The 24987-nt window shown below is 39.3% G+C and overlaps 1 protein-coding gene across 1 annotated transcript in view; it reads left to right on the top strand.

Moving 5' to 3' along the window:
- Positions 1–24987, top strand: part of TCF4 (transcription factor 4) — a 358643-nt gene that overhangs the window by 294631 nt on the left and 39025 nt on the right. The window contains exons 8-10 of the mRNA XM_079717032.1: positions 9402–9507; positions 13371–13504; positions 19391–19523. Coding sequence (XP_079573158.1) covers positions 9402–9507; positions 13371–13504; positions 19391–19523 — 373 coding nt within the window. The remainder of the gene's footprint in view (positions 1–9401; positions 9508–13370; positions 13505–19390; positions 19524–24987) is intronic.

Genomic DNA, 24987 nt, shown 5'->3' with positions numbered 1-24987 from the left:
AAAAATAGCATTGAGATGGGAGCTGACCCATTAGAAATAATTGATAGTCATGAATTTGATGTGACAGCTGAGATAGAGACATGAAATAATTTAGTTACATCTGTTTATGATTGAAGATAACTAGAAATAATAAATCACATTTTTCTTAACATTACCTTTAATTTCTAATGAACATTCAATAAATAAAAGCTTGGAAACAACTTAGGTGTTCAAAACATATTAAAGAGATGTGATGGGCTTAATATCTACAGTCTTTTATCTGTGCTGATCCTAAGCCTGGTCAGGAAGCCGGTTCCCCTGTGAATAAGTAACATAAGGAATGAAACCAGGAAGAAGTCAGGTTTCACCTGGACCAAATTTTATGCAATTAAGTAAAGTATTCCAAGAGATCTTTAGCCAGGTGTAACTTAATCAATTTAAGGCCTTCTCAGGGAGGGCCAAGGTGCTCAGAATGCTGGCAGTGGGCATTCCCGTGATACACCACAATGAAAGTAATAGCAAACATACAGTATCTGCTCCGTCAGTGCCAAGAGCAAGAGCACTGCAGGTGTAAAAATAAAAAGGAGTATTCGGAGCCAGAGGCTGGTACACATAGACAGGACTGTAGTCACACTTCACATGAATGCCTTAAGTAATAGTGTGGTGGGGTTTTTTTCATCAGTTTAGTATATTGGGCTTCCCTGGTGGCGCAGTGGTTAAGAATACACCTGTCAATGCAGGGGACACGGGTTCGATCCCTGGTCCGGGAAGATCCCACATGCAGGGGAGCAACTAAGCCCGTGGGCCACAACTACTGAACCCACGCTCCACAACTACTGAAGCCCACATGCCTAGAGCCCGTGCTCCACAAGAGAACCCACTGCAATGAGAAGCCCACACACTGCACCGAAGAGTAGCCCCTGCTCGCCGCAACCAGAGAAAAGCCCACACGCAGCAACGAAGACCCAACTCAGCCAAAAATAAAATAAATAAAATAAAATAAATAAATTTATTTTTTAAAAAATAAATAAAAGTTGGGCAGAGATTTCTATTTAAAAAAAAAGTTTAGTATATTGGTATTTAGTCACCACTAAACCCCAGTGTAACTCTCAGCAGATTCTTTGCCTCTCTCTGTTTTTAGTACCATCAAACAAGAGTATTAGGTCCTGCTGCTACATGGCTCAGCTTCAGGTCTGAAAGACAGATGAACGGTCCTCCTTGTAGTAGCGCACAAGAACTTTCTTTGTGCTCTGCTTACTGAGGTCATCTTGTGTTTTTCTCTTTGGGCCAAACAGCATTCTCAGCCCCTTGTCTGCTACATGGCCATAGAGTATGTAAAGGGGATCCAGAATTCTACAAATCTGGGTTTAGCTAGGCATCTGTGACCACCTTGGAGAGAAGCCCCTTAGCGATCAAGAGATCATGTTAAAGCTCAAACTCCCAAACAAGGGCTTCCCTGGTGGCGCAGTGGTTGAGAATCCACCTGCCGATGCAGGGGACATGGGTTTGTGCCCTGGTCCAGGAAGACCCCACATGCTGCGGAGCGGCTGGGCCTGTGAGCCATGGCCGCTGAGCCTGCGTGTCCGGAGCCTGTGCTCTGCAACGGGAGAGGCCGCAACAGTGAGAGGCCCGCATACCGCAAAAAAAAGAAAGAAAAAAAAACTCCCAAACAAGATGACATGATTTTGAATGTCAATTTTTCCACTTAACTAGCTATGTGACTTGGAGCAAGTTACTTAATGTGTCTATGCCTCCAAATTCCTTCTGTGTAAAACTGGGATGATAAAACAATAGGGTTGGTGTCAAGACAAAATGAGGATATGTACAGTTTTGCTGGAAGAGTGTCTGGCATGCCCTAAGTAAATTTAGTGTTAGCTATTTTTTATCACTGGCATCACTTTGTCATGCCAACAGTGACAAGAGCTTGGTCTGGCAGGCATTGGGACCAGATCCCTTTCCATTTCTAGGAGGTGTTAAGTTATAATACCATAATAAATTGTTTCTTTTCTTTGTTTTTAACTGTTAACTCCCTGCATATATCACTGAGATGGCTGCATGATAATAGGTGAAAACAGCTTAAAATCTCAAACGTTCTATATCTATGATATATCCCAATATCATATGTGTGATACCTCTATGATATCATAACAGCGTGAGCCTAATCATACCTATCTTCACAGTTTTGCTGCCTCATGTTTGCAGTGATAACACACTAACACTTGTAAAATACTTGTAAAATCATGGGACACTATGTAGATCTAAATCACAGTAATATTGCTATACAATTATTAGTGGTTCTTAGTTGTTTTTTATTTTTAATTAAAGCAAAGTTTTTTTCCTTCCTTGTAAATTTTTAAGCTACACAGACTCTTTTTTAATAGGTTGAAATTTAGAGATTTGAAAAATATACTGCAGCTAGCTATATTTTAAAACATATTGCCTTTTAATTTGAAGAAAGGAAAGAACAAGGTAGAACTGTCTGGCCATAAAGAACGTCAGGTGTTTTTGTAGCTCTTGTGGTTAATCATGGGTCCAGCTCACTTTTTTACTGTGTCATGGCCGAGCTTGATGCAGGCTGAGCATGCTGGTCGAAAGTGCATGGGCTACAGTCTGCCCGTCCTGCGTGCTTATGTGCTTCTGGTCCATTATAGATCACTCAGATCTCTGCTTCTCCTTTCTGTTGCTTTCTTTTGGGTCTTTTAATTTCTTTGAGTTACACAATTTGATAGATAGAGATGCAAAGAAGGGAATTAAAATTCTTACAATTTTACTACTTAACATAGAAAAGGAAATTTCATGGCTGAGAAGGATAAAATTCTTGGCTGTAATTCACTTGTAGAGTTTAGCTTCAGATTTAATATACTCACGAACAGATAATCAAAACTCAACTGATATTCGGAAGGGTAGAAAAGTTATATGTAGTATTTGTCATGGAGTGTTTGGATATATGCTCAAAACGACTTATGTTCTAAATATATTACATACTCAAGGAATTTCTTTTGGAGGTTCATATCCATATTCTTTTTCATTTGCTTTTTGTGATGCACTATGGTAGAGTGAAGATAGGTCATTGCTGTTTGTAGAAATAAAATATGAATATCATATACATGAATGGTACATGTTATACATGTCTAGATAGTTGTGATTTTTTTTCAGTCTACTAATAAAAATAGTTTGAGGAGTAAAACTCTTCTTATTGGGAGTTACTTTATGGCACTTAGAACTATTTATTTAATTCCTATAAAACCTTCAAGTGATTGATATGGGAATAAAATCTTCACAATTGCAACAGATTATACCTCAGAATTTTTTTCATGTATAATTAAATATCCATCTATTTGTCAATATACTGCAACATTTGTGTTATCTCTAAACTTATTTCCTGTTTATGTGATAATAATGCAAAGTGGCCTTTAACCATCATTTGGAAATGAAATAGGATCTTTTTCCATTAGTAAATATTCCTTGACTTGGTAATATATACTGAAAATATATCAGATGATTAATTTTTATTTCTGTAGTTGGTTTTTGTTTTTCTTTGCACTGTTGGGTTGTGTATTGCCTTCTTCTTAATACTCCTGAGCATTATTCACTGCCTGTAAACCTTATGACAACTTATTCAACTCTGTTACTTGTATCTGCTTATTAACCTTTTATGCCGTTTTACTACCCATTGGAATATTTAAGTTATAAAGTTAAAAAGGACTTTAGGAAGGAGAGTGCCAGGAGGACTGGATGAGAAGTCAGGAGCCCTGGGCTCTGTCCAGGCCGTTGGGTAGGCATCACTGCCCTATAGCCATTCTTTTCTCTTACTGTGACCCCTGTCCTTCAAACAGTAAGAGTTGAGGTCCAATCCAGTTAGTCACCTGAGCAGTGAGCTGATCCCCCTACAAGTACTTTTCCCCATTAGATGCTGGGAGGCATCAATGCATATGCCTAGGTTTGTGAACATCAGTGGCACACCATAAACTCTTGGCATTTGAGTGTCTAACTGTCACAGTTTAGAATATTTGTGAAATCTCCCAAGGTGTGAGCTACTAAGTCAGCCTCGCCAGCACTTGGACGTCTGAGGCATAATTGTGCTTTGCTATTTTCTACTCATTATGGAGCATACAGTAACTCTCTTTAAGGATCTGAAAGTCTCAATTACAATGTTTCAGTTATTCTCAACTGGTTCTCTTTGGAAATTATTTATTCAGAGGATACTTGCAGATCACAAAGACGTAGTAATGTTAATGAATGTTAAAGGTCTACTTGTACAGCCCAGTGGCTATCACTGAACCCCACTCAGTTACACACCTCATGATACATGAGCTATAACCACTTCTCTTTATCTGCTCCAGAGTTCAGCTTCCCACTTTGGGAAGAAAGTAACCAACATATATTGGTTTTACTGTCAACATGCCTTATCACACTTTATGTTCTTAAAAGGTAATTATGAGACCCCAGAAGAATATTTCTATTAAACAATGGCCAAAGTACAGCCTTGTGTTCATAGCTAAAATATCTTTTCTTTTTTGCCTCTTAAGATCAAGAAATTGTTTTTTAATGGAAAGAACATAGACTTTGATGACTAGTTCGAATCTTTCATTTACCACTTGGTGAGTTTTTAACATGGAAAAGTGGGTTAACTTTCCTGAGTCACATTTGTCCATATTAAAAAAAAAAAAATAGCAGCACAACATTAACACAATTATCTGATTCTTTTACATGCTTAGTAAGTGCCAGGTATTATTCTAGTTGTGTTTATACACTTTATGACTTTTAATTCTTACAAGGATTTGGCATACCAGGCACTATCATTCCCTCTTTACAGGCAGGAATCTGAAGACCAGAGAGGGTAAAGTAACAGGTCCAAGGTTGCCTCGCTCATAAATGATGGAACTGGCACTTAGACCCAGGCCTGTCTGGGCCAGTCCATCTGACCTCTCTACCATCCTTCAGCTGTATGAAATAGGAATGATACTATTAATAATGTCCATCTTGTTTGATTTTTATGAGGATTAGAAATAATGTGTATGGAGCTCCTGGCAGAAAAGCTATTCCACAAGAGGCCCTGAACAAATGGTAATCATTGTTATTTTTAAAAATCTCCATAAGTGAAACTGACATGCCAAGACAGATAAAAATGAGCACCTCAAAGGGAAAAGGTAGAATATGCATTCTACTCCCTTCATTTTTTTTTTTTTTTTTTTTTTGCGGTATGTGGGCTTCTCACTGTTGTGGCCTCTCCCGTTACGGAGCACAGGCTCCAGATGCGCAGGCTCAGTGGCCATGGCTCACGGGCCCAGCCGCTCCGTGGCATGTGGGATCTTCCCGGACCGGGGCACGAACCCATGTCCCCTGCATCGGCAGGCAGACGCTCAACCACTGCGCCACCAGGGAAGCCCTACTCCCTTCATTTTGTTCGTTGCTTTGTGTGTTTGCTTGGTTTTCTTCTTTTCTAGTAGACAGAGGTTCTATTTCAAAGAATGTGTCACATTGTTTCTTTGATGATGGCACAAATGGTAATCAGAACATTGGTTGGAACAGCTAATGTGCCCTAGTAATACATCTCAAATTACAACAAAAATTAAATCTGTAAAATGAGAACTTTTAGAATTTTTATTTATTCAGGCTTTACTGTTATCTAGAGAGCTTTGTTAAGCTCAGAATTTCTGTATTTGTGATTTTGTTTTAAATTCAGGACTGTAGGAGAAAAGATAATGGTGCTAACTCTGAATATTAACTAGCTATTAGTTTTCCATGAAGCTTTTTTTTAAAAATTAATTAATTATTTATTTTTGGCTGCCTTGGGTCTTCGTTGCTGCACCCAGGTTTTCTCTAGTTGCAGAGCGAGCGGGGGCTGCTCTTCGTTGTGGTGCGTGGGCTTCTTATCGCGGTGGCTTCTCTTCTTGCGGAGCATGAGCTCTAGGCACGCGAGCTTCAGTCCTGGGCTCAGTAGTTGTGGTGTGCAGGCTCTAGAGCGCAGGCTCAGTAGTTGTGATGCACGGGCTTCATTGCTCCGTGGCATGTGGGATCTTCCCGGACCAGGGATCAAACCCATGTCCCCTGCATTGGCAGGCGGATTCTTAACCACTGTGCCACCAGGGAAGCCCTTCCATGAAGCTTTTATAAACAAATAGTTCACTTAAAGGGCTGTAGCCTTTGAGCTTGAGCCAAGTTTCCCCATTTCCAATTTTGCAACAAAAATTTCACACTTCTTTAGTTACTCTTGTGGCAGGAACTGGAATGCCAAAGGTCACCTTGATCTCAGATACCTTATCAGAAGAAAACTAAGTGTCGATTTTTGTTTCCCTTTAGTCTTTCCTCATGTTTCCTTGACAGAGTCACTTCAATACACTACAATACAAGCTGCAGTTTGGGATTTGTATTTCATTTTCCATTGGACTGATTTTCTTGTGTTAGTCATTTGAAGATATCTGGGGTGTTTATTGTTGTTCTGTTAGATAAAAATCTATTTTCTTTAACAAATGTGTAAGTCATCTTTCTACTTACCTAGGGTATAATAATTAAAATTAAGTGGATGTGAGCTTTTCTTATTGAATTTAGTATCTCTATTAAATACCTTCTTGCAACCCGTACTTTCAAGTCGTTTAAGAGATTGGGAAAATAGTTGACTGAAATAAAATAATGAGGCAGCTTACTGGTCATCCACACTACTAAAAATTAAAGCATTAAGGATAAACTGAAGTGATCACTCTGTTTTCACAAATATCATCTTATACTTCCACCAAGATTTTTAAAGAAAGTAACCATTAAGTAGTAGAAAATAAAGAGTAATTGATAGTTGCCTATCTTGAGCAGTTGCTTTGACCATTCCATTATTGAATTTTCTTATAACTAAAATGTGGGGGACAGGTTTGAGCTAAATCTTTGATTCCTTCTACTTTAAAAAATATAATAGTTCTATGTGATATTTATTTATATAGACAACTATATAGAGCACTTACCTTAAAAATAACTTCCGAATGAGAAAGATGAATTAAGAGGGAATAACATTGTACCTGATCAGTTATAATATGAAGCAAATTTATAAAATATACAGAAATTGCCTTTTTTAAGAAGCTATAAACAGTGTTCGATTTCTTGTTAACAAAGGCTTTCACATTATCTAAAGAATCTTAATTTGGCTACACCAGAAAAATAGAAATTGTGTGGTATGATATAGCCTAAAAACTTTTTTAACCCCATAGATACTCTTTTTCATGCAGGCAGTATTTCTGAATTTGGGATAAGTGTGCTTATTCTCAGATCTTTGTGCTTGATCATAACTTACAGTCCAAGTAGCCTCCTTATACGAGCAAAATTACCAAAGATTTGTCTTTACCTCCCAAAAGAGATATCAAATAATTCTACCCAAATCTGGGAAAAAGATGAATCTTGTTAGGTGCCATCAAATGGTATGTATTTGATATACTTATATAATAATTATACTACATGTTTAAGGGTAATGTAGTAGAATATGTAATTAAAATTATATATGATCCTAAAAGAATTTATTTTTATTGTTTTAAAATAGAAGGTGATTTAATAATATGGGAGAGTTTATTTTCAGTTTTATAGTGAATATATTGATTTCTGAAATTTGGGAGTAATACATAGTATACTTAGCTTGTATTAATACTGATTGACCGGGAACCTGTCAGACTAATAGTCTGTAGGTATATTATAGTTGTTTGTGCTCATCTGTCATTAGAATGAGATGATCTAATTTTCAATTTCCCCTTTCCCTAGAAGGTAATATTTTTTTCATCTTTTAGCCTAATCTCAAGACCTCTAATACATTTAGTAGTATTTTCCAAACTGTTGGTCAGTTTTATAATTCTCAAGGAAATACTGGGTTTTGCTTGATAAACTTAGAGTATTGATTTGCTTTGGGATTCTTGGCTTATGTTTTATTCTTTATCCCTAAAAGATACTTGAAAAAGTTTTCCCCTTATCGTAAGCCCTGTAGAAATAGAAGCAAGTAGCTGTTTACACATTTTAAATATGACTAAAATTTAAAAATCAAATGAAATCTAGCCCAGGAAAAATATAGGGCTTAGATTCTTTCATGATTTAGGAAGAATCCTTGTTTTTTAAAGTGTGCAAGGGTTTTTCTGGTTTATTTTTGTTTTGTTCAGTCTCCAGGACCTCCCAATTTCAAGGGCACTGTGGGGCATATGTAGCATTTATTTGATGTATGCATGTGTATGCATATTTTCCCGCATCTGTCTTTGTGGCCCTATCCTTTGTGAAATCCTAGACCTTGTATTAGCGCTTAGTTCGTGATTCTTGGTGTTCTGAGAACAATTATATAATTTTTCTCTGGGTGTTTATTCCATGTGCGCTGTGAAAAAAAAAGGGGGAGTTATTTTTTGGTAACCCTGCAGTTGCCTTTTTATTGGTGGATTTCTTTTTTCTTTTCCTGTGACCTGTGAATATCACCAGAGGTTCACTGCCAGTTTTGTGAGCCGCCCGCTTCAAATTGGAGGCAGGAAGGTATCCATTTTCATCAAGAGGATGACAGCGTTTCAGTCTCTCCGACCATCTGGAGAGAGGAACTTTTGGAGCAAAAGGAAACGGGGATTAAAAAAAAATTATATTTAGCAGAAAAGGCAAGGGGGAAACCCAGTGAAAGTTAAACTATACCTTATGAATGTATGCTTTTCTACTGTGCTGTCTTCTTTAAAGCAAACATAAACAAGAAAATACACAAGCTATTTTTATAAAGCACTGGTTCCCCAAGTCTCCTGAGTATTAGTAAACGAATGTAAGTAAGTTAGGATTCTGGCAGTTTTTAAGTTTATTGAACATCCAAAGATAAAAAGAACTATAAATGAGGGTTTTCCTCCCCCTTCCTGTGTACACACTGATTGTCGGGGGTCTGTGTAGATCTGGGCTTTTAATGGCCCTTTTCATGCATCTCTACAAAAAGCTAACACTATGGGAATTTAATATTCCAAGATCTGTTTGTCACTTTCTGAGACCTGGAGAGCACATTCATTTTATCTGTCTTTTTTGTCTCTCTGTCTCTCTTTCAATTTTAATTGAAAGGTAGACAAAACAGGAGAAGCTTGAGGCAGGTGTTTCTCTTTTTACCTTTTACATGCTCATGGGCCATTTGTGTTAAAAAAACAAAAGAAGAATGCTTAGGCTCCCAGGACAACCCTATGGGTATTATATAATTTATTTACAACCAGACATAATTCTCAATATTCTTGCCTGTAACTGGAAAATATCACACCTGGTTTTCCATTCACACAAACCTACTTGGCCTTTTTTTGATTTTCTGTATTCGGAAAGGGGCAGTGTTTGGTCAGATCTAGGATGGACGTGGTAGAAATTTTGCCTTTTGTGCCTGCTTCTTGTAAAGTCATGGACCTTGAGATGCTTTGGTCCAGGCAGCAAGCAAAACTAAATGGGCTCTCGTTCCCCAGGTTTATGCTCCGTCAGCCAGCACTGCCGACTACAATAGGGACTCGCCAGGCTACCCTTCCTCGAAACCAGCAGCCAGCACTTTCCCTAGCTCCTTCTTCATGCAAGGTAAGACACCACCTCGTCCGAGGGGAAATCCACGGGTCTTTTCATGTCATATATGGGACGGAAGAGTGCTGATCTGTTACTCAAGAAATGGAAGAGGAGGCAAGTATAGAACACTGAAGGTCACGCTCTGTTTTAGGAATTGAATTCATTAAAAATAAATTAATGAAAACTTCACTAAGACTTATTTTTTAAGTGAAAGCCTCTTGAGAGATCATGAGTTAAGATTTGGCTGGTTTGCTTACTTAGAACGGATTCTTCTTGGGGGATGGTCTTCCACGACTGATCATTTCTGTGTCTTCACTTCCCGAGAAGAGTATGTTTGTATGTTTAGAAGAGCTTTGGTTCAGTGTGTATTTTAAGCATCCCGGATTTAGCCTCCTAGGAACAAATCATCCTCATATATACCTTTATATAAAAATGTTGGACACTTGCAATCACTTTTCGGCCTTTTGGCTAAGATCAAGTTTAGTATCTGTTCTTATCAGTAAAAACGTTGGCCACTTATTAATTTATAGGTAAGAACAAGCGTCCCATTGAAGATGAAGTGACCTATCTAAAGTCAGGAATATTATTTCATTACACAGCAAAAGCTCTATTCCAACATACTGACGGATTGAGGGCCCAAGACCCAGCTTTTTTCCCAGAAAAATATAGAAAATTACAGGTTCGTGGTAGGTAAAGTGTATTTCATCCATGTAATTGTCCAGTGCATTTAATTCAGTGCACATGGATGTGTGTTCCCCGAGCTTATAATCTCACCCCTGGTAATACAGCTCTTTCTGCTGCTTAGAAAAGACCAAGATGGTTGAAATGACAGCAGCTGCTTATTAGAGGAGACCGTCCAAAGGATGCAGCTAAGGCTCCATTCCCTATACCCCTGGGACACGTATTGTCAAAATGTGATGATCTTGTTCCCAGGTTAATACTCTGAAATTCAGATATGGGATTCACCAAGAACCCCTGTATGTAGACTTAACTCTTTTTGCATTGGCAAAGTGCCATGGGATTTCCTTCTTCGTGCTCCTCCCGGAAGGACCATGTCACGGGAAGGAGAGCCCCTTGGGGCAGCAAGTCCCAGGGAGGTGTCTTGGCATCTCCCTTAGATTACAGTGGACATACCCAAAGTCATTCTGTTTCAAAGGGGTTTGTTTCCCTTCGCTTCAGAGTGTTAGCTCTTTTGAGTTGTTAGTTCACATGCGAAATTCCCTGGAAAATCTATAAAATGGAATCGAATGGGTCCCTCAGGAATAGAGAGAATTGGTTCCACGCGTAATGGAGCTCCTGTTGACCAGGGTCTTTTATCTTTGTGACCTGTCCTCGAGGTCCCTTGCTCTCCAGGGGAACAGCAGGTATGTCACCTGGGTGTGTTCTGTGCCATGACAAAAGCTGTATCCCCTTCAGCTATAGATAGCGGCCACCTGGGCACCAGCGCCTCTCTTTTATGACCAGTCAGAGAGACTATGCTACCACTACCGGTGCTTATGGAGATTGCCAGCTCAAGGACTCATCACTCAAAGCTGAATTTCCTTGAGAAAATGGACAGAAGGATAGACTTCTTCTGTCTGCCTTCAGGAAGGTCACTTGCTTAAACCGTGCACACTGCAAGGAAAGATCAGGTTGAGTAAAGCTTCTTCTCCATAGCAGACCATGCAAAACTAACTACGGGGAACACATTTGCTTTTCTGCATATGAATACCCAAGAAGGAAAAAAAAAACAAAACGTTTTTTGAGTTGACATTTATGATGAGCACAATTAATTGGCACACATCTAATTCTATTCTTTCAAACCCACATTATGCCAAGATCATGGGATGTGATAAATATTAATTTACTGTGAAAAGCATAATTTATGTAAAATGTGTATTTTTGTAAGTCTGCATTGAGTAGAGTGTCTGTGTTAACAAATCCTAAATGTATTTCCATGTAGGGCATCATGTCAGAATGTGTCAGGAGACTCTTGTTCAGTGATAGAGATTCTCAATTTATTTGCCACGCATGTCATCTCTTTGAAATGTCAGTGGTCTTAAACTTCATGTTTGGATTTAAGATGACATCTGACCTTCCATAATCTCAGAGCTAAATCTGAAGTACATGAATAAGAACTTTTTAAAAAGTCCTATGTTTTTACGTTATGATCACAGAAACAGTACGTCGTGATCCCATTTCACATCAGTGTCCTTCAGTAAGCATCCACAGTACCCTGAGAATTCAGGTCTTGAAGAAAACACAGTTTAGATGAAAGGTATTCAGAGACTGTCAGTAGCATATTTTATTTTATTTTATTTTTTTAGTAGCATATTTTAAACCCAGTATTGTGTGACCTCTTATTTTTAACTTTAGCTTCCACCTTCTAGTTAAACCTCTTTAGTTGTCAAAATCACAGACATGATTTTGCTTTCATAGTTCTTAAGACATCTCTGGATTATTCCTTCCTGCCCTGAAACCATTCCAGTTTTCTGAATTCTAACTTCTGGGGTGAAAGACTCAGGGAAAAAAAGGCTTTATGAAATATAGTGTCAGATTTAACTTGCCTACTGCCTACATTTTCAAAAGGCCTTTATTAAATAACGTGTAAGGTGAAAATAATCTTATTTTCAAGGGAGCAATGCCTGCCATACAATTAACACCTAGCTGATGGCCTTGTATATATCTGGCATTTAATAATTTTTGTTATACTATTGAAAGAAAGAAAAATTGAACTGAGCAGTAACATAGATGGTCTGCTCCCGTAATTTGAGAAACCCAGACCAAACAATAGCAATCTAGTAGTAACTTCGAGGCCAGTAGGCCCAGAGAGTAAAAAAAGAATCTGTAGGAATATTTTTAATATGGTGTTAATAAAAGATTAACTTGGTATGAAAAGATACTTCATATAATTTCCATATAATATTAAACCTCTTTTTTTTTTTTTTTTGTGGTACGCAGGCCTCTCACTGTTGTGGCCTCTCCCATTGCGGAGCACAGGCTCCGGACACGCAGGCCCAGCAGCCATGGCCCACGGGCCCAGCCGCTCCGCGGCATGTGGGATCTTCCCGGACCGGGGCACGAACCTGTGTCCCCTGCATCAGCAGGCGGACTCTCAACCACTGCGCCACCAGGGAAGCCCTAAACCTCTTTTTAACTCACAGTTTTATAAAATCTGGAGGCTCTCAAAATTGTCCTTACCGTAGTATCTACCTTATGACATGTGTGTACCCTTTCAGTTGCTACTGAAGGCTTAAGATAGCTATTTAACTATATACCAAAATACAAACATTTAAAAAGAAGTCAAAAACTCAGAACTATATACATAAGCTTCCTCTTCCCTACATACCAGAATGTAATTCCAACTTTAATTCCATCTACTCTGTATGTCACAAAAATGAAATCCAATCTGAAATCAGAGATATTCTTTTTCATTATTACTTATTTCTTTATATGTTCTCAAAACTTGTAAGCTTGCCAACCCTGTAATGTCTCAAGTGTTTTATTTTCAAAATAATTCCCCCCAAAATTCCCAAAATTTAGGAACAGTTTAATTTTTTAGTTGGTTTTCATAGAAAAAAAAAAAAGACTTCTAAGAAATGTTTTCTTTAGCATTAGCTACCTTGCTGTCTTGACACAGTTCTATGTAGAAATATGTTCTGTTCTTTTACAGTTAAATTTTTACTAAGAATCCTTTAACTCTGTTAAATATTTATATTTGTTTGGCAGTATAGAGCCACTTGGGAAAAAATAATGAGACTGTCTTCTGATATAATCAGCTCACCAACACAAAGATGAATATACAACAGGCAGTCATTTTCCAGGATATGAAAACACCCTACTCTATAAGGCAAGGCTGAATGCCTCAGAAAAGTCATGGTTTTCTTTGTCCTTTACAGATGGCCATCACAGCAGTGACCCTTGGAGCTCCTCCAGTGGGATGAATCAGCCTGGCTATGGAGGAATGTTGGGCAATTCTTCTCATATTCCACAGTCTAGCAGCTACTGCAGCCTGCATCCACATGAACGTTTGGTAAGGGAGACTCACTTGGTAATGGGGACAACACAGCTAGTTTATTAAATCTCATCCTGTCTTTGCATGCATGTACACATGGACTCTATCAATGAATGTAAAAATGGCACACACCTGTTATTCTTCCAGTTGTATTGTTTCTGCAATCAAAGACATAAACTCAACCAGATCATCTTCATAAGCCATATTCTCTTTGTCGCTGTTCTTCTGTTTATTGCATTTTGTTCTGTGCTTTCTTTATCACAGTGTCATCTTCCCTTGGTACATAAATACATATTGTATTTGAGTTGCAGAATTTTAGCTGTGACGGTTCCTTGGGGTTTTTTGTTTTTTTGGGGGTTTTTGGCTTTTGGGTTTTGGTGGGGTTTTTTTGCTATCTGTAGTACTGAAGGATATACTGCAGGGGGCAGAGTGATAGCCAGTGGACTTTGAAAGTAGGTGATAACACATCTCCCACAGGCATTTCCATTTCCCCTTGACCGGCTTCTTTAGCTGCTGACAGCTTTGAACTCTTGTACCACACCTGAAGGAAAGCGTTCCTGTTTCCTATACACTCCCATCAGTAACAGCAACCATGGGGTTTCTATTTAGATCAGATTCCCGATTTTCAGTATTTTAGCTATACTTCCATACCCTCCAATACTATACTCATCCATCCTAGTATGTGTCTTTATTCTGGAGGAAGCAACGCATCAGTTGTTTTTCTAACCTCAAAAACTACCACAGCCCAGAATCCACTGATGAACTTAAGTCTATCACTAAATGGAGGAAAGAGTACTTCTAGATCATGAAGGTTTGGGATGCAGATAATATGGGACCAAGTATCTTGTGCAGTAAAATGGCTTTAAAAAAGGTATGAACCTCTAATCTCCTAAATGCAAAAGAGTATGAAAAATCCAGTTAGTGGTACTTATATTACTACTCTCCATCTTGCGATGTGCTCCTTTTTCTTCTCCTAATACCCAGATTTATGTTTCTTTCTCTGTTCTAATATAGGAGATAGTACTTTCTGGATTTCTGTGGGCTTTATTCTCTTTTGCTCGGCCACCAGAGATATAGAAAAGGTGACATATCCTATTCTGATGACCGAAAACATCCCAGAGGTTAAGGTTTCCGATATCCTTTCAAATATCAATTTAGTTAGTCCTAGTGACAGAGACACTGGGAAGTCAGTTAGCTTATCCTCAAATGAGAGATAAATGATGGAGATGGAATTGACCTTTTTTTTAATCATCTCTCAAGTTTGAATGTGGAAATCACAAACTATCTTAAATTTCAGCACATTTTCAATAAATAGCAGATGATTTACTTTCAAATTTCTTCTTCTCCCACCTCCTACTTAGAGTCATTAGCATGAAAGCCTAAAGAAATAGCACTTATTATTATACTAGAATTTCTTCTTGGCTAACATTTTTATTTCGCCATCATCATTTTGCACTTCTCTAAAGAACCCATGATCAAAATTGTATGTGTACTATAGGCAAGGAAAGTTTTGATTACAAATAAAAGACTTCGACACTGTACTATATGTTGGAATTTCCATTTGACATTTATTTTTCTTCGGTCCTAAATTTCTTTCTTCCTTTCTCTATCATGCTGTAGAACTTCAACTTAGGTGGTTTGATTTTTATCCCAATCGAGTTCACTGCATGGGGGAAGCATGTTGAAAATGCGCTCAAATGCACAGAAAATGTAATTTTAAAAAGGAAACCAACTACACCCTTTTAGAAAAGTTTGCTGAACCAAAACAATATTATCAACCAGGAGGAAAGATCATTTTGAAGGAGTAACCCAATAGGTTGTATCAGGTGCTATATTTGTAATGTCATTTATCTATCTCAAAACAGTTTTCTTTTTTTTTTTTTCTTTTTTTTTTTTTTTTGCGGTACTTGGGCCTCTCACTGCTGTGGCCTCTCCCGTTGTGGAGCACAGGCTCCGGACGCGCAGGCTCAGCGGCCACGGCTCACGGGCCCAGCCGCTCCGCGGCATGTGGGATCCTCCCGGACCGGGGCACGAACCCGTGTTCCCTGCATTGGCAGGCGGACTCCCAACCACTGCGCCACCAGGGAAGCCCCAGTTTTCATTCTTAACATGATCATTTAGCAGATCTTAGAGATGAGGGGGGTTGTTTTTCAGAAGGGCAAATGAATTAGGTCTCTGGTAATGTATCCTGATGAATTTTCTCACTGATAGGGAAACTATTGAATGATTATATCTAGTAATCATTGTGATTTCAGTAACTATTCAAAACTCTCTTGCTGAAGTGACTTTTAAAAATCTGATACTAATTGAGAATCATTTGAGTATACAGTAGGTGGTTAGTTACCTTTCATTTGAAAGTAATGGTAGTTCCTTAAAATTTTCATCTGGAGCTTTTGCCCAATTCTATACTGAACAAAGGAATAGTTTGAGAAAAAGAAGAAAGCTTTCTTTGGATTACTTTGGGTGTAATTTGGCCAAATTAGTATGTCTGTGAAGGTAGCACATTTTAGAACCATTATTGCCTCTATCACTTTATACTGTGTTATAATAGAACATGTAATCACAAAGCTTAAAATCCACATATATCAGTAGCAACTGTCAGTCACCCATTTTGATTCTTTAAATCCCCTTTACAGTTTCAGCCTCTACAACAATCCCACAGCTAATCACTACTATGTCACAGACACACATGCAAAATCACTCATAAGAATGGAGTTTGTGGTTAAGCTTTGGGATGGGTTGTTGTTCGGAATGACTTGGCAGAGTTCTTTTCAAAAATAGGATAGCGTCCCTGCAGTCTGGCATGGGTTAGGCGTGGTCTTTGTACCACAGAGTGAAATAGTCCTGAGAGTCTGGAATTTTAATATAAAGGAAGTGCTGTTGTCTTTTATTGTTTGTAACATAAACTCTTACTCCAGTGATTCTCACTGGGGGTGATTTTGCCCTACAGGGAGTGTTTGGTAATCTCTGGAGACATTTTGGCACATTACAACTCGGAGGGGCGTGGTGCATATAGGTGCTGCTGGAATCTAGCGTACAGAGACCAGGGATTTGGGAAACATACTACAATGCGTAGGAGGAACCCCCCTACACCCACACCCAACCCCTGCCAAGCAAAGAATGATCTGGCACAAAAGATCAGCAGTGCCAAGATTGTGAAACCCTGCTCTAGCCCAGAGTTTGACTACTTTATTCTTAGTATGTGCTAACAATTATATTTTCTACTTTGTGAATTATCAACCCATAGGTTGATAAAAACATCACTCATGGAAATATTTTCAACACTTACTCTGTCAGTAGACTCCAAATACACTCTAATTGGGTATCATAAGTAAAAATAAATAAACAAATAGTGGGCATGTAAAACCATAACACTTTGTCATACTTCCCCTTTCCTTTGCCTTTGTGGCCAGCAGGGTCGACAGTATTAATAGCTGGAGTAAGAAAGACTAAGGGGAGTGCTTATAGTTGATCCCGAAATACTCTTAAAGAGACATTATTCACATATCACTAATATTTTCTGTGGTGTTTTTATTACGTCTTTGAGTGACAGTCGTTGTCAAAATCCTTTTCTTTGTAAAATAATCTAGTTGTAAATCTCATTAACTTCTTTCAGCATCTAATTTTCTATGAGTCTCTAAAAATTACTGATTTACATGGATTGCATTGGTTTCCCCATTAAAATCTGGGGAAGAACTTTTCTGTTTATTCTCTGAACTCAGTAGTAACCCTTTGTCAAATCCTGAATTACTGCCCATTTTACACCAAGTTGAAAGGGTCTAAAAATTCTCACTGATGCAGTAATCTTTTTCCTGTCTCATCCTGTCATTATTGTAGTGATTTAACTATTTTTCAGAATGCTTTTTCCTCTGTTTTGATTTTTGCAAGCTTGGGACTGATTTATAAGGTTTCTCTATTCTTCAGAAACTCAGCATGGAATAGGACTGGGTAGAAATGAAATCAAATCATCTTTTTTACCTTTCTTTTTCTTTTTCCATAGTCTGTTTCTTTTTTCCACATTATTATAGTCTTTAGCTCTCAAGCAGAAATAGCCCTTCTAAGTTTGGTCTTCCATGGCTTATCCAATTTTTTAGGTCAGTTGTACTATGGAATGGGCCCACTCTATCATTCTTTGGAGAAAATTGCGTGGACTACTTGGGGTATTCTGTAAGTGCCAAGTAGAAATGAGTTTAACAGGTGGCCTAAGGAATTTTTGGTCAAGCAAAGATGTCCATGAAATTTAAAAGTCTGAAAGGCATTCTTGGGAACTTGGAATGGTTTAAGGGCGTCATCCCAACTTTCTCACTGAAGTTGTCCTTTCTGTTGGACTGTCTGGAGTGTGCAGAGGTAGTATTTTCAAAGGCATCGGCCATGTCATTGGCAAACTGACTCCAAAATGTAGATTTATTTTCTAAACTGTTTAGTTGTCTCTCAAATAAGTAGCATTTCAGTCCACTATTTATTAAACACGAGCTGGTAACCAGTTGTTCTTTGTTCATAGGATGAGTGTGTTTATCACTCAGCCACAAGTTGTGGGATGCGGAGCTATGAGCTCTATTCCCTCCCCTTGAAGAGTTTACAGTTTCGGTGGAAATGCTCTTGAAAGAGAAAGCATGGAAAAGCAACATTTAATTAAGTGTTTAATGGCGCATTGCAGAATGTAAATGCATTAGGGATTCAAAGAGACGAGATTATGAAAGAGTTGGAAGTAGTAAGGGACCCTCAAGGAAGAGATAGAGCCCAAGATGGGCCTCACGAAATAACTAGGGGATCCCAAGACACAGGGTGTCCACGCTTTAATCACCCCTGACTTTCAGCATCATATTCAATCTCTAATTTCAACAGAATCTCCAATAATGATATAATAAAGATCCATAGCCCATTAATATACTATATATAAAGAAAAAGTATTATATTTTAACTTAAATATTTTTCCTTTACATGTCTGTAATACATTCAAATGCCTATGAGAATAACTTTTTAAGCTACTTTTTTGTCATGAAAAAGAAAATAGCTCCATTTTTATAAATAACCATGTTTTTGTAAATAACCATGTTTCTGTTAGTGATCTGCTGATTGTACAGCACTTATAGGCACTGTGAGATGCCCCAAGAAAAGCAGCTTATTTGGACAACTAGTATGATAGTCGAACCCAAAGCTAAGCCTTTAAAGTAAATGATTCTGTAAAAGGTGATGTTCTTTTTTCATAGTCAACTCTATGACGTATTGCTGAGGGAGAGGACCTATAAAGAAGTAAAATAAGTCATTCTCCGTTCGTTTGTTCCAGTGTAATTCAACATAGTCATTGATGTAAGGCTTTATGTATTAATGCTTTAGAGAGATATTTAATCATTACTGCTTTTTAAATTTTTCATTTACCATTTTCTTCTTGCTGGAGTTCAGAAAGATGATCCAGTTTGGCAGGAAGAAGATTTGAGACTGGTTATTCTTGGTCAGTTTGTATTCAGAAGGTCAGGATGAAGTGTAATGTAAACGCCGTGGGTCATGGTGGTGTTTTATTCATTATGTTATGGAATCTTTCTTACTTGATCAATAGGCCATACAGAAAAATAATAGTGGTGGTGGTCTTTTATGTTGCTGAAGTCCTAGACATGCCTTTAAGCAGTAATTTTTATATTTAGAGATCGTGATCATTTCTCAAGGTCCAGCATTGCCATTATATTCCTCTAGGTTTGATGCAAACCCAAACCAACTATGTCTTTGTGTTTTATTATTTGAAAAATGAAAGCTGTCAGAGCTAAGCAAGATGTATTCTTGGATATTTTGAAATTCCGAGGGTTGTCTCCATTGCAAAGCGAAGAGTTCTGAAAGAAGTGTTGGAAAACTAATCCACTAGATGTTTTGTGATTAAATATGGCCTCCTTTTTCTGCTTCTTGCCACAGAGCTATCCATCACACTCCTCAGCAGACATCAATTCCAGTCTTCCTCCGATGTCCACTTTCCACCGTAGTGGTACAAACCATTACAGCACCTCGTCCTGTACACCTCCTGCCAACGGAACAGACAGTATAATGGGTGAGTCTTGGAAACGCCAGTTCTGTTGCCGACAGCCAGTGTCAGGGTTTAATAAACAAGGACCTCTCCCCACCCCATCACTGAACAGTAATCAAGCAGTGAATTTTTATCACATAACCAAATGAACAGACAGATGAACCAAACACAAATTGTCATTGGCTTGACTGTAATCACTTTTTTGCTCCCAAGAAACTGAAATTTGGCCACTTTCTCCATCGTGAGTGATTAGATCGAATAAAGGTTTAAATAGACCAAAACTACCTTGCTTCTCACACTCTCAAACAGCTAACAAAGTGAACTTCAGTAAGACGAACCATGGAAGATTAGTAAGAGAGAAGGCATAATAGCTCTAAATAGGAGTTATTGATCGTTTCTCAAGTTCCAGTCACCGTGCAAAGCTTTTAACCGTAACACACCACTGTCTTCTGAAAACTAGCTCATGTGACATTTATAGATTGTTATTAATAACTAGATAGCTTCACCTTATGGAGACTGTGGCATCGTTGAGTCCTCTAGAGGGGACGAAGTGTTTGCTGACTTATGGGAGAGGAGATGCCTGAGCATTAATGGGCCAGAAGTTATTTGCTGCTTTTTTTTTTTTTTTTTTTTTTTTTTTTTTTTCGGTACGCGGGCCTCTCACTGCTGTGGCCTCTCCCGTTGCGGAGCACAAGCTCCGGACGCGCAGCCTCAGCGACCATGGCTCACGGGCCCAGCTGCTCCGGGCATGTGGGATCTTCCTGGACCGGGGCACAAACCCGTGTCCCCTGCATTGGCAGGCGGACTCTCAACCAGTGCCCCACCAGGGAAGCCCTATTTGCTGCTTTTTCGCAGCGAATTCACTGATAAGTTAAGACCCAGGCAGAGTGCCTCTATCAAATAAACTGAGCCATCATCTTCTCAATTTTCGAGATGTCCATTATGGTCCTCTCCCTAGGATGGATGGTTACCCCACCAACACTCTTCTCTTGAGGGAAGAGCTAGGCAGGGCATCCAGCTGACCCTGGAGGAAGAATCCGGGTTAGCAGTGAGGCAACCACCACCTTCTGATTCTGCCTTTGACAACCCTGTCATTCAGATGAGTGGCACAGCCTGACGCTTCAGGGTCTTATTAAAACCTCAGACTTGCATTGGTCGCCACCTACTCTGGCTCTAGCTCAAACCCACTTGTAGCTCGGCCTTATGATCACTTCTAGTGGGTCCAGTTAGTGATGAGAACACTAACTGTACATTTTATAGAGAAGAATGTATGATAGAAGAATACTGCTGTTTCGTCTCCTTAGCTCTTCGCAGTTGTTTTCTTTTTCTTTTTCTTTAGATAGTCTCTGGAACTTCGGGAAGTGGCATGAATCACTTATGAGGGGGAGAGTTTTTGATGAACGAGAAGAGATGTGTTTTGAAATGTTGCAAATATAATTCTGCCTAAATAATACACTCCCTGCTACTCAATAACATACTTCACACTCGAGATGAGCCATCTAGCAGCCCTTCCCTTCGCCGCCATGTCGCTCTAAGAGGCGGATTTAGGAAAGAGTTTCCATTTTTGTAACTTTCATAACAAAGCCTCTACCAATGCGTTGCATCAGTTTGACCTTGGAGAACTATGGGCAGAGGTCGCGTGGGGAAGTTTTGTTAGCTATCAATGCAGTTTTGGCAGATCCGAAAAACAAGAAGAAAGAAAGAAGTGCAGAACTGAAAGAGTGAGAAAAGCATATTTCACTTCAATGTGGTTTGACAAATGGAAAACCCCTTTCTGCAGTCATGAGGTCTAGTTATAAAGAAGGATGACCGGTCATTCATCCTCTTACAAGGCAGATTTCCTGTCTACTTATGGTTTGAGTAATTTTCTTTTTTTAGGAAGGCACAAAGGTAGAGCAAGAGCTTGAGGTGAGGAAAGCAGACCTAGGCACCATTTGAAAAAATGTTGTATTGACTGATTTGCCAAACAGTCTTTTTTTTTCTTTTTTAATTTATTTTTGGCCGTGTTGGGTCTTCGTTGCTGCACGCGGGCTTTCTCTAGTTGCGGTGAGCCGGGGCTACTCTTCATTGTGATGCACAGGCTTCTCATTGCAGTGGCTTCTCTTGTTGGAGAGCACGGGCTCCAGGCATGCAGACTTCAGTAGTTGTGAAACACGGGCTCAGTAGTTGTGGCTCGCGGACTCTAGAGCACAGGCTCAGTAGTTGTGGCGCATGGGCTTAGTTGCTCTGTGGCATGTGGGATCTTCCTGGACCAGGGCTCAAACCCGTGCCCCCTGCATTGGTAGGCAGATTCTTAACCACTGTGCCACGAGGGAAGTCAGGACTTGGGGAGAAAGAGATATTATGAGATGGTGTGATGCTGTGGTCAGCAGAGCCACGACAAGTCTCAGTGGGAATGGAATTTGCTTTATTTAAGCTGATTGGCTCATCCCTGGCTTGTAGATGAACAGGAATGTCTACTCTCCTTCATTTGGTCTGGGCGGTTAGGGCGGTAGGTGACTTCTACATACTAATGGGCTCAGCTACATCCTAAAGATGGACTTAACTTTTTATCCAGACCAAAGGGCCCTGCTTAAGTGGAGGGGGGGTCTAGACAATAATAAAGGAGCTATAATTTTCAAAGGGAAAAGTGTGTGATTTGGGGAACCCAGAAAACGCTTTTTAGGAACAACTTTATTGCATAAATTACTCCATCATCATGGGTGTACTTGTCAAAATCACTAGCAGCATGTGAGAAAACTTTAGAATCATTTCGGGACATAAGTAGACATGGTAATTCAGCTTTCTGGAGGAACAGATCTTTATTAATTTGCATATATACAGTTATTACTTTAGGGTTACTTTAGGGGAGAGCATTCTAGAGTGTTCATCCTTAAAATAATACATCCTCAAATTCCTTAAGTTAAAATACAGAGGAGAATTTAAGTATGATAATATTGTGCAACCTTAATATTGCACGGGGTCCGAGTCGCTCCTGGTTCTTTGCACTTTATTATTTTTTTCTTTGCACTTTAATTCTCCTAGGCTTTAGTTCGATTTTCACAGTGTGGTAGAAGCCAGGGAATGGCAGTATGTCTGTGTAACAAGAAGAGAAGATTTCTCTTCTGCTGTTAGTGATACTTCCCTAACAAACAGTATGGATTAATAGGATACATCTGTAGACTTTTGAAAATATTTGGCATATACTCACTCATTCTGAAATGCAGGAAATAAAGAAATATTACATTGCCTGTATCTCAAAGAACAAACAGAGCTAATTAAATAATTGGTAAATAGGGAACACATAGCCTGACACATGTTTGAGATTACACACATGATTCTGTAGAAAATGACTGTAAGCAATACTAATGCCGTAAGAATGGGGTTCAAGCACTAACACATGGACATCACATTTTTCAAGTTTTCTTGGTGAAAAGTTGCAAGGCAATGCAGTCTTTTCATAAATGGCGTTGATGTCTTAGGAAGTGGCTTTTTCAGTTCAGAGGAAGATCATTGCTCCATCTCTCAGTTTCATGTTATACCGTGTCTTCCTGGCAGTCAATGATGGTCCTCAACCAGTGACAGGACAACAAAATGCATGTGGAGTGAGATGTAAACTCCAGAACCATCAGAGGGTAACCTCTCTGGAAACATGCTCCTTTGCCTCTGGCTCTGTCCTCTGCATCTGAAAGATGGAAGGTGCTCACTGAGGTTCAGGATGGCTTGTGTTTGACTTGGAGGGACAGCCGTTGTTTCTTGTTTTGTTTTCTTTTGCCCTTTAATGTCCAATATCATTTTTTGAGAAATGCTTGGAAGGACAAAGCTGACTCAGGTTTTATTAATGACAGGATTTTTTTTTTTTTTTTTTTCGATACACGGGCCTCTCACTGTTGTGGCCTCTCCCATTGTGGAGCACAGGCTCCGGACGCGCAGGCTCAGCGGCCATGGCTCACGGGCCCAGCCGCTCTGTGGCATGTGGGATCTTCCCGGACCAGGGCATGAACCCGCCTCCCCTGCATCGACAGGTGGACTCTCAACCACTGCGCCACCAGGGAAGCCCATCGACATGATTTTTTTTTAAATGACACATTCATCCATGGGTTTTTGAAAGAATCGTACAGTAAAATATTTTACTTGTGGCATGTAAACCACTACTTTTCTGCGAAGCCTTGCCAGCAAACTCTGGAGGTTGCATTAGGCGTGTCTGACTTAGAAGGGTCTGTTTAGCACCCTGAAATTACATGAATATAGTTCATGGAACACACCGTGGATTCTTAGTCGTTCACCTGAAGGGGCAGCCAGTTAAGGATAGAAGCTAAGTCTGAGGGCTTCAAGAGTTACCACCATCAGAGCCTTTCAACTTGATTCCTAAAGCTTTTTCAATGTAATGCTGCTCGGTGTACTTTAGAATCACTACAGTCCAATAATGCCTCTGCATGTGAGCATGCATGCAGAGGAGGACATGTAGTTAGTTATTAGATACGAACTGTAGAGGAGAGAGATGTCTAGAAGATGGTAGTCCTATACATGGTACATGTAGGTACGTACTATCTGCATATTTCCTTCCTACCTGCCTTATCCAATAGCCCTTCCTATTCAAAAGGGTTGAGAGACCCACCTCAATCCCCTGAGACTAACACAATCCCCTGAGACTACCCAAGGACAAGAGTGCTCCAGTTCCCCACTGGGAGATACCATTTGTATACATGCAGAGGGTGTGACCGCTTGTGGTTTGGGGCTACACACCCTCCCTTCTTCTCAGAGGGAATTGGGCATAGAGCTAGCATAATGGTTATAATAACTGTTATTGTTTTATTAGTCTTTAACCGGCCTGCTTTCTAAAGCATGGTATTTGCCATGTTTTTAAACCTCAAACCAAACAGTGTTGAAGGAACAAACTACCAAGATTGATTGAATGCAACATATGCTAAAGATTACCCTGGAATATCTATCTGGTTCATGGATTAATCTGGCTTCCAACTTTCACTTCTAATGACACGTTTGTATGACACGATGCGTTTTAGTATGTGGCTTTTCTAGTAGAAACATTATGTCCGTTTCCCCTTGAGGACTTGGTTTCACAGTAATTTTATTATGAGAGTAGTCACATAAGATTCACTTCGTCTTTTACAAGAATCTTGAGCCTTCACATACAGTTGGGTGATGAACAGGCACAGAGCCTAAGAGTAATAGGAATTTTATCCAGCAGTGTCGTGGCATCTTAGTTACAAAGACCACCAACGGAGAACAATAAACTAGTTTGATTTAAGTCTTCTCGTCCATTTCCTGCGCATGGTCAGGGGGCCCAGCTTCCCCTCTGAATTCCTCGGAATCCCTCCTGCTAAAAATGAGTGCATCATAGCCTAGATGTAAGTTTTTATTCTAAAACTGTAGGTCGTAGGAAGGCTGGAAATGCTCCTTCTTTTGTTATCTTTGTAGAGAATTTCATGCCATTGTTAGGCTGCTTCTACTAGTTTAATAACATGAGGGTCACTTGGACACAGTTCAG

This window comes from Hyperoodon ampullatus, assembly GCF_949752795.1.
Source record: "Hyperoodon ampullatus genome assembly, chromosome: 13".
Classification (NCBI taxonomy): domain Eukaryota; kingdom Metazoa; phylum Chordata; class Mammalia; order Artiodactyla; family Ziphiidae; genus Hyperoodon; species Hyperoodon ampullatus.
This window is presented reverse-complemented; position numbering and strand designations above follow the sequence as displayed.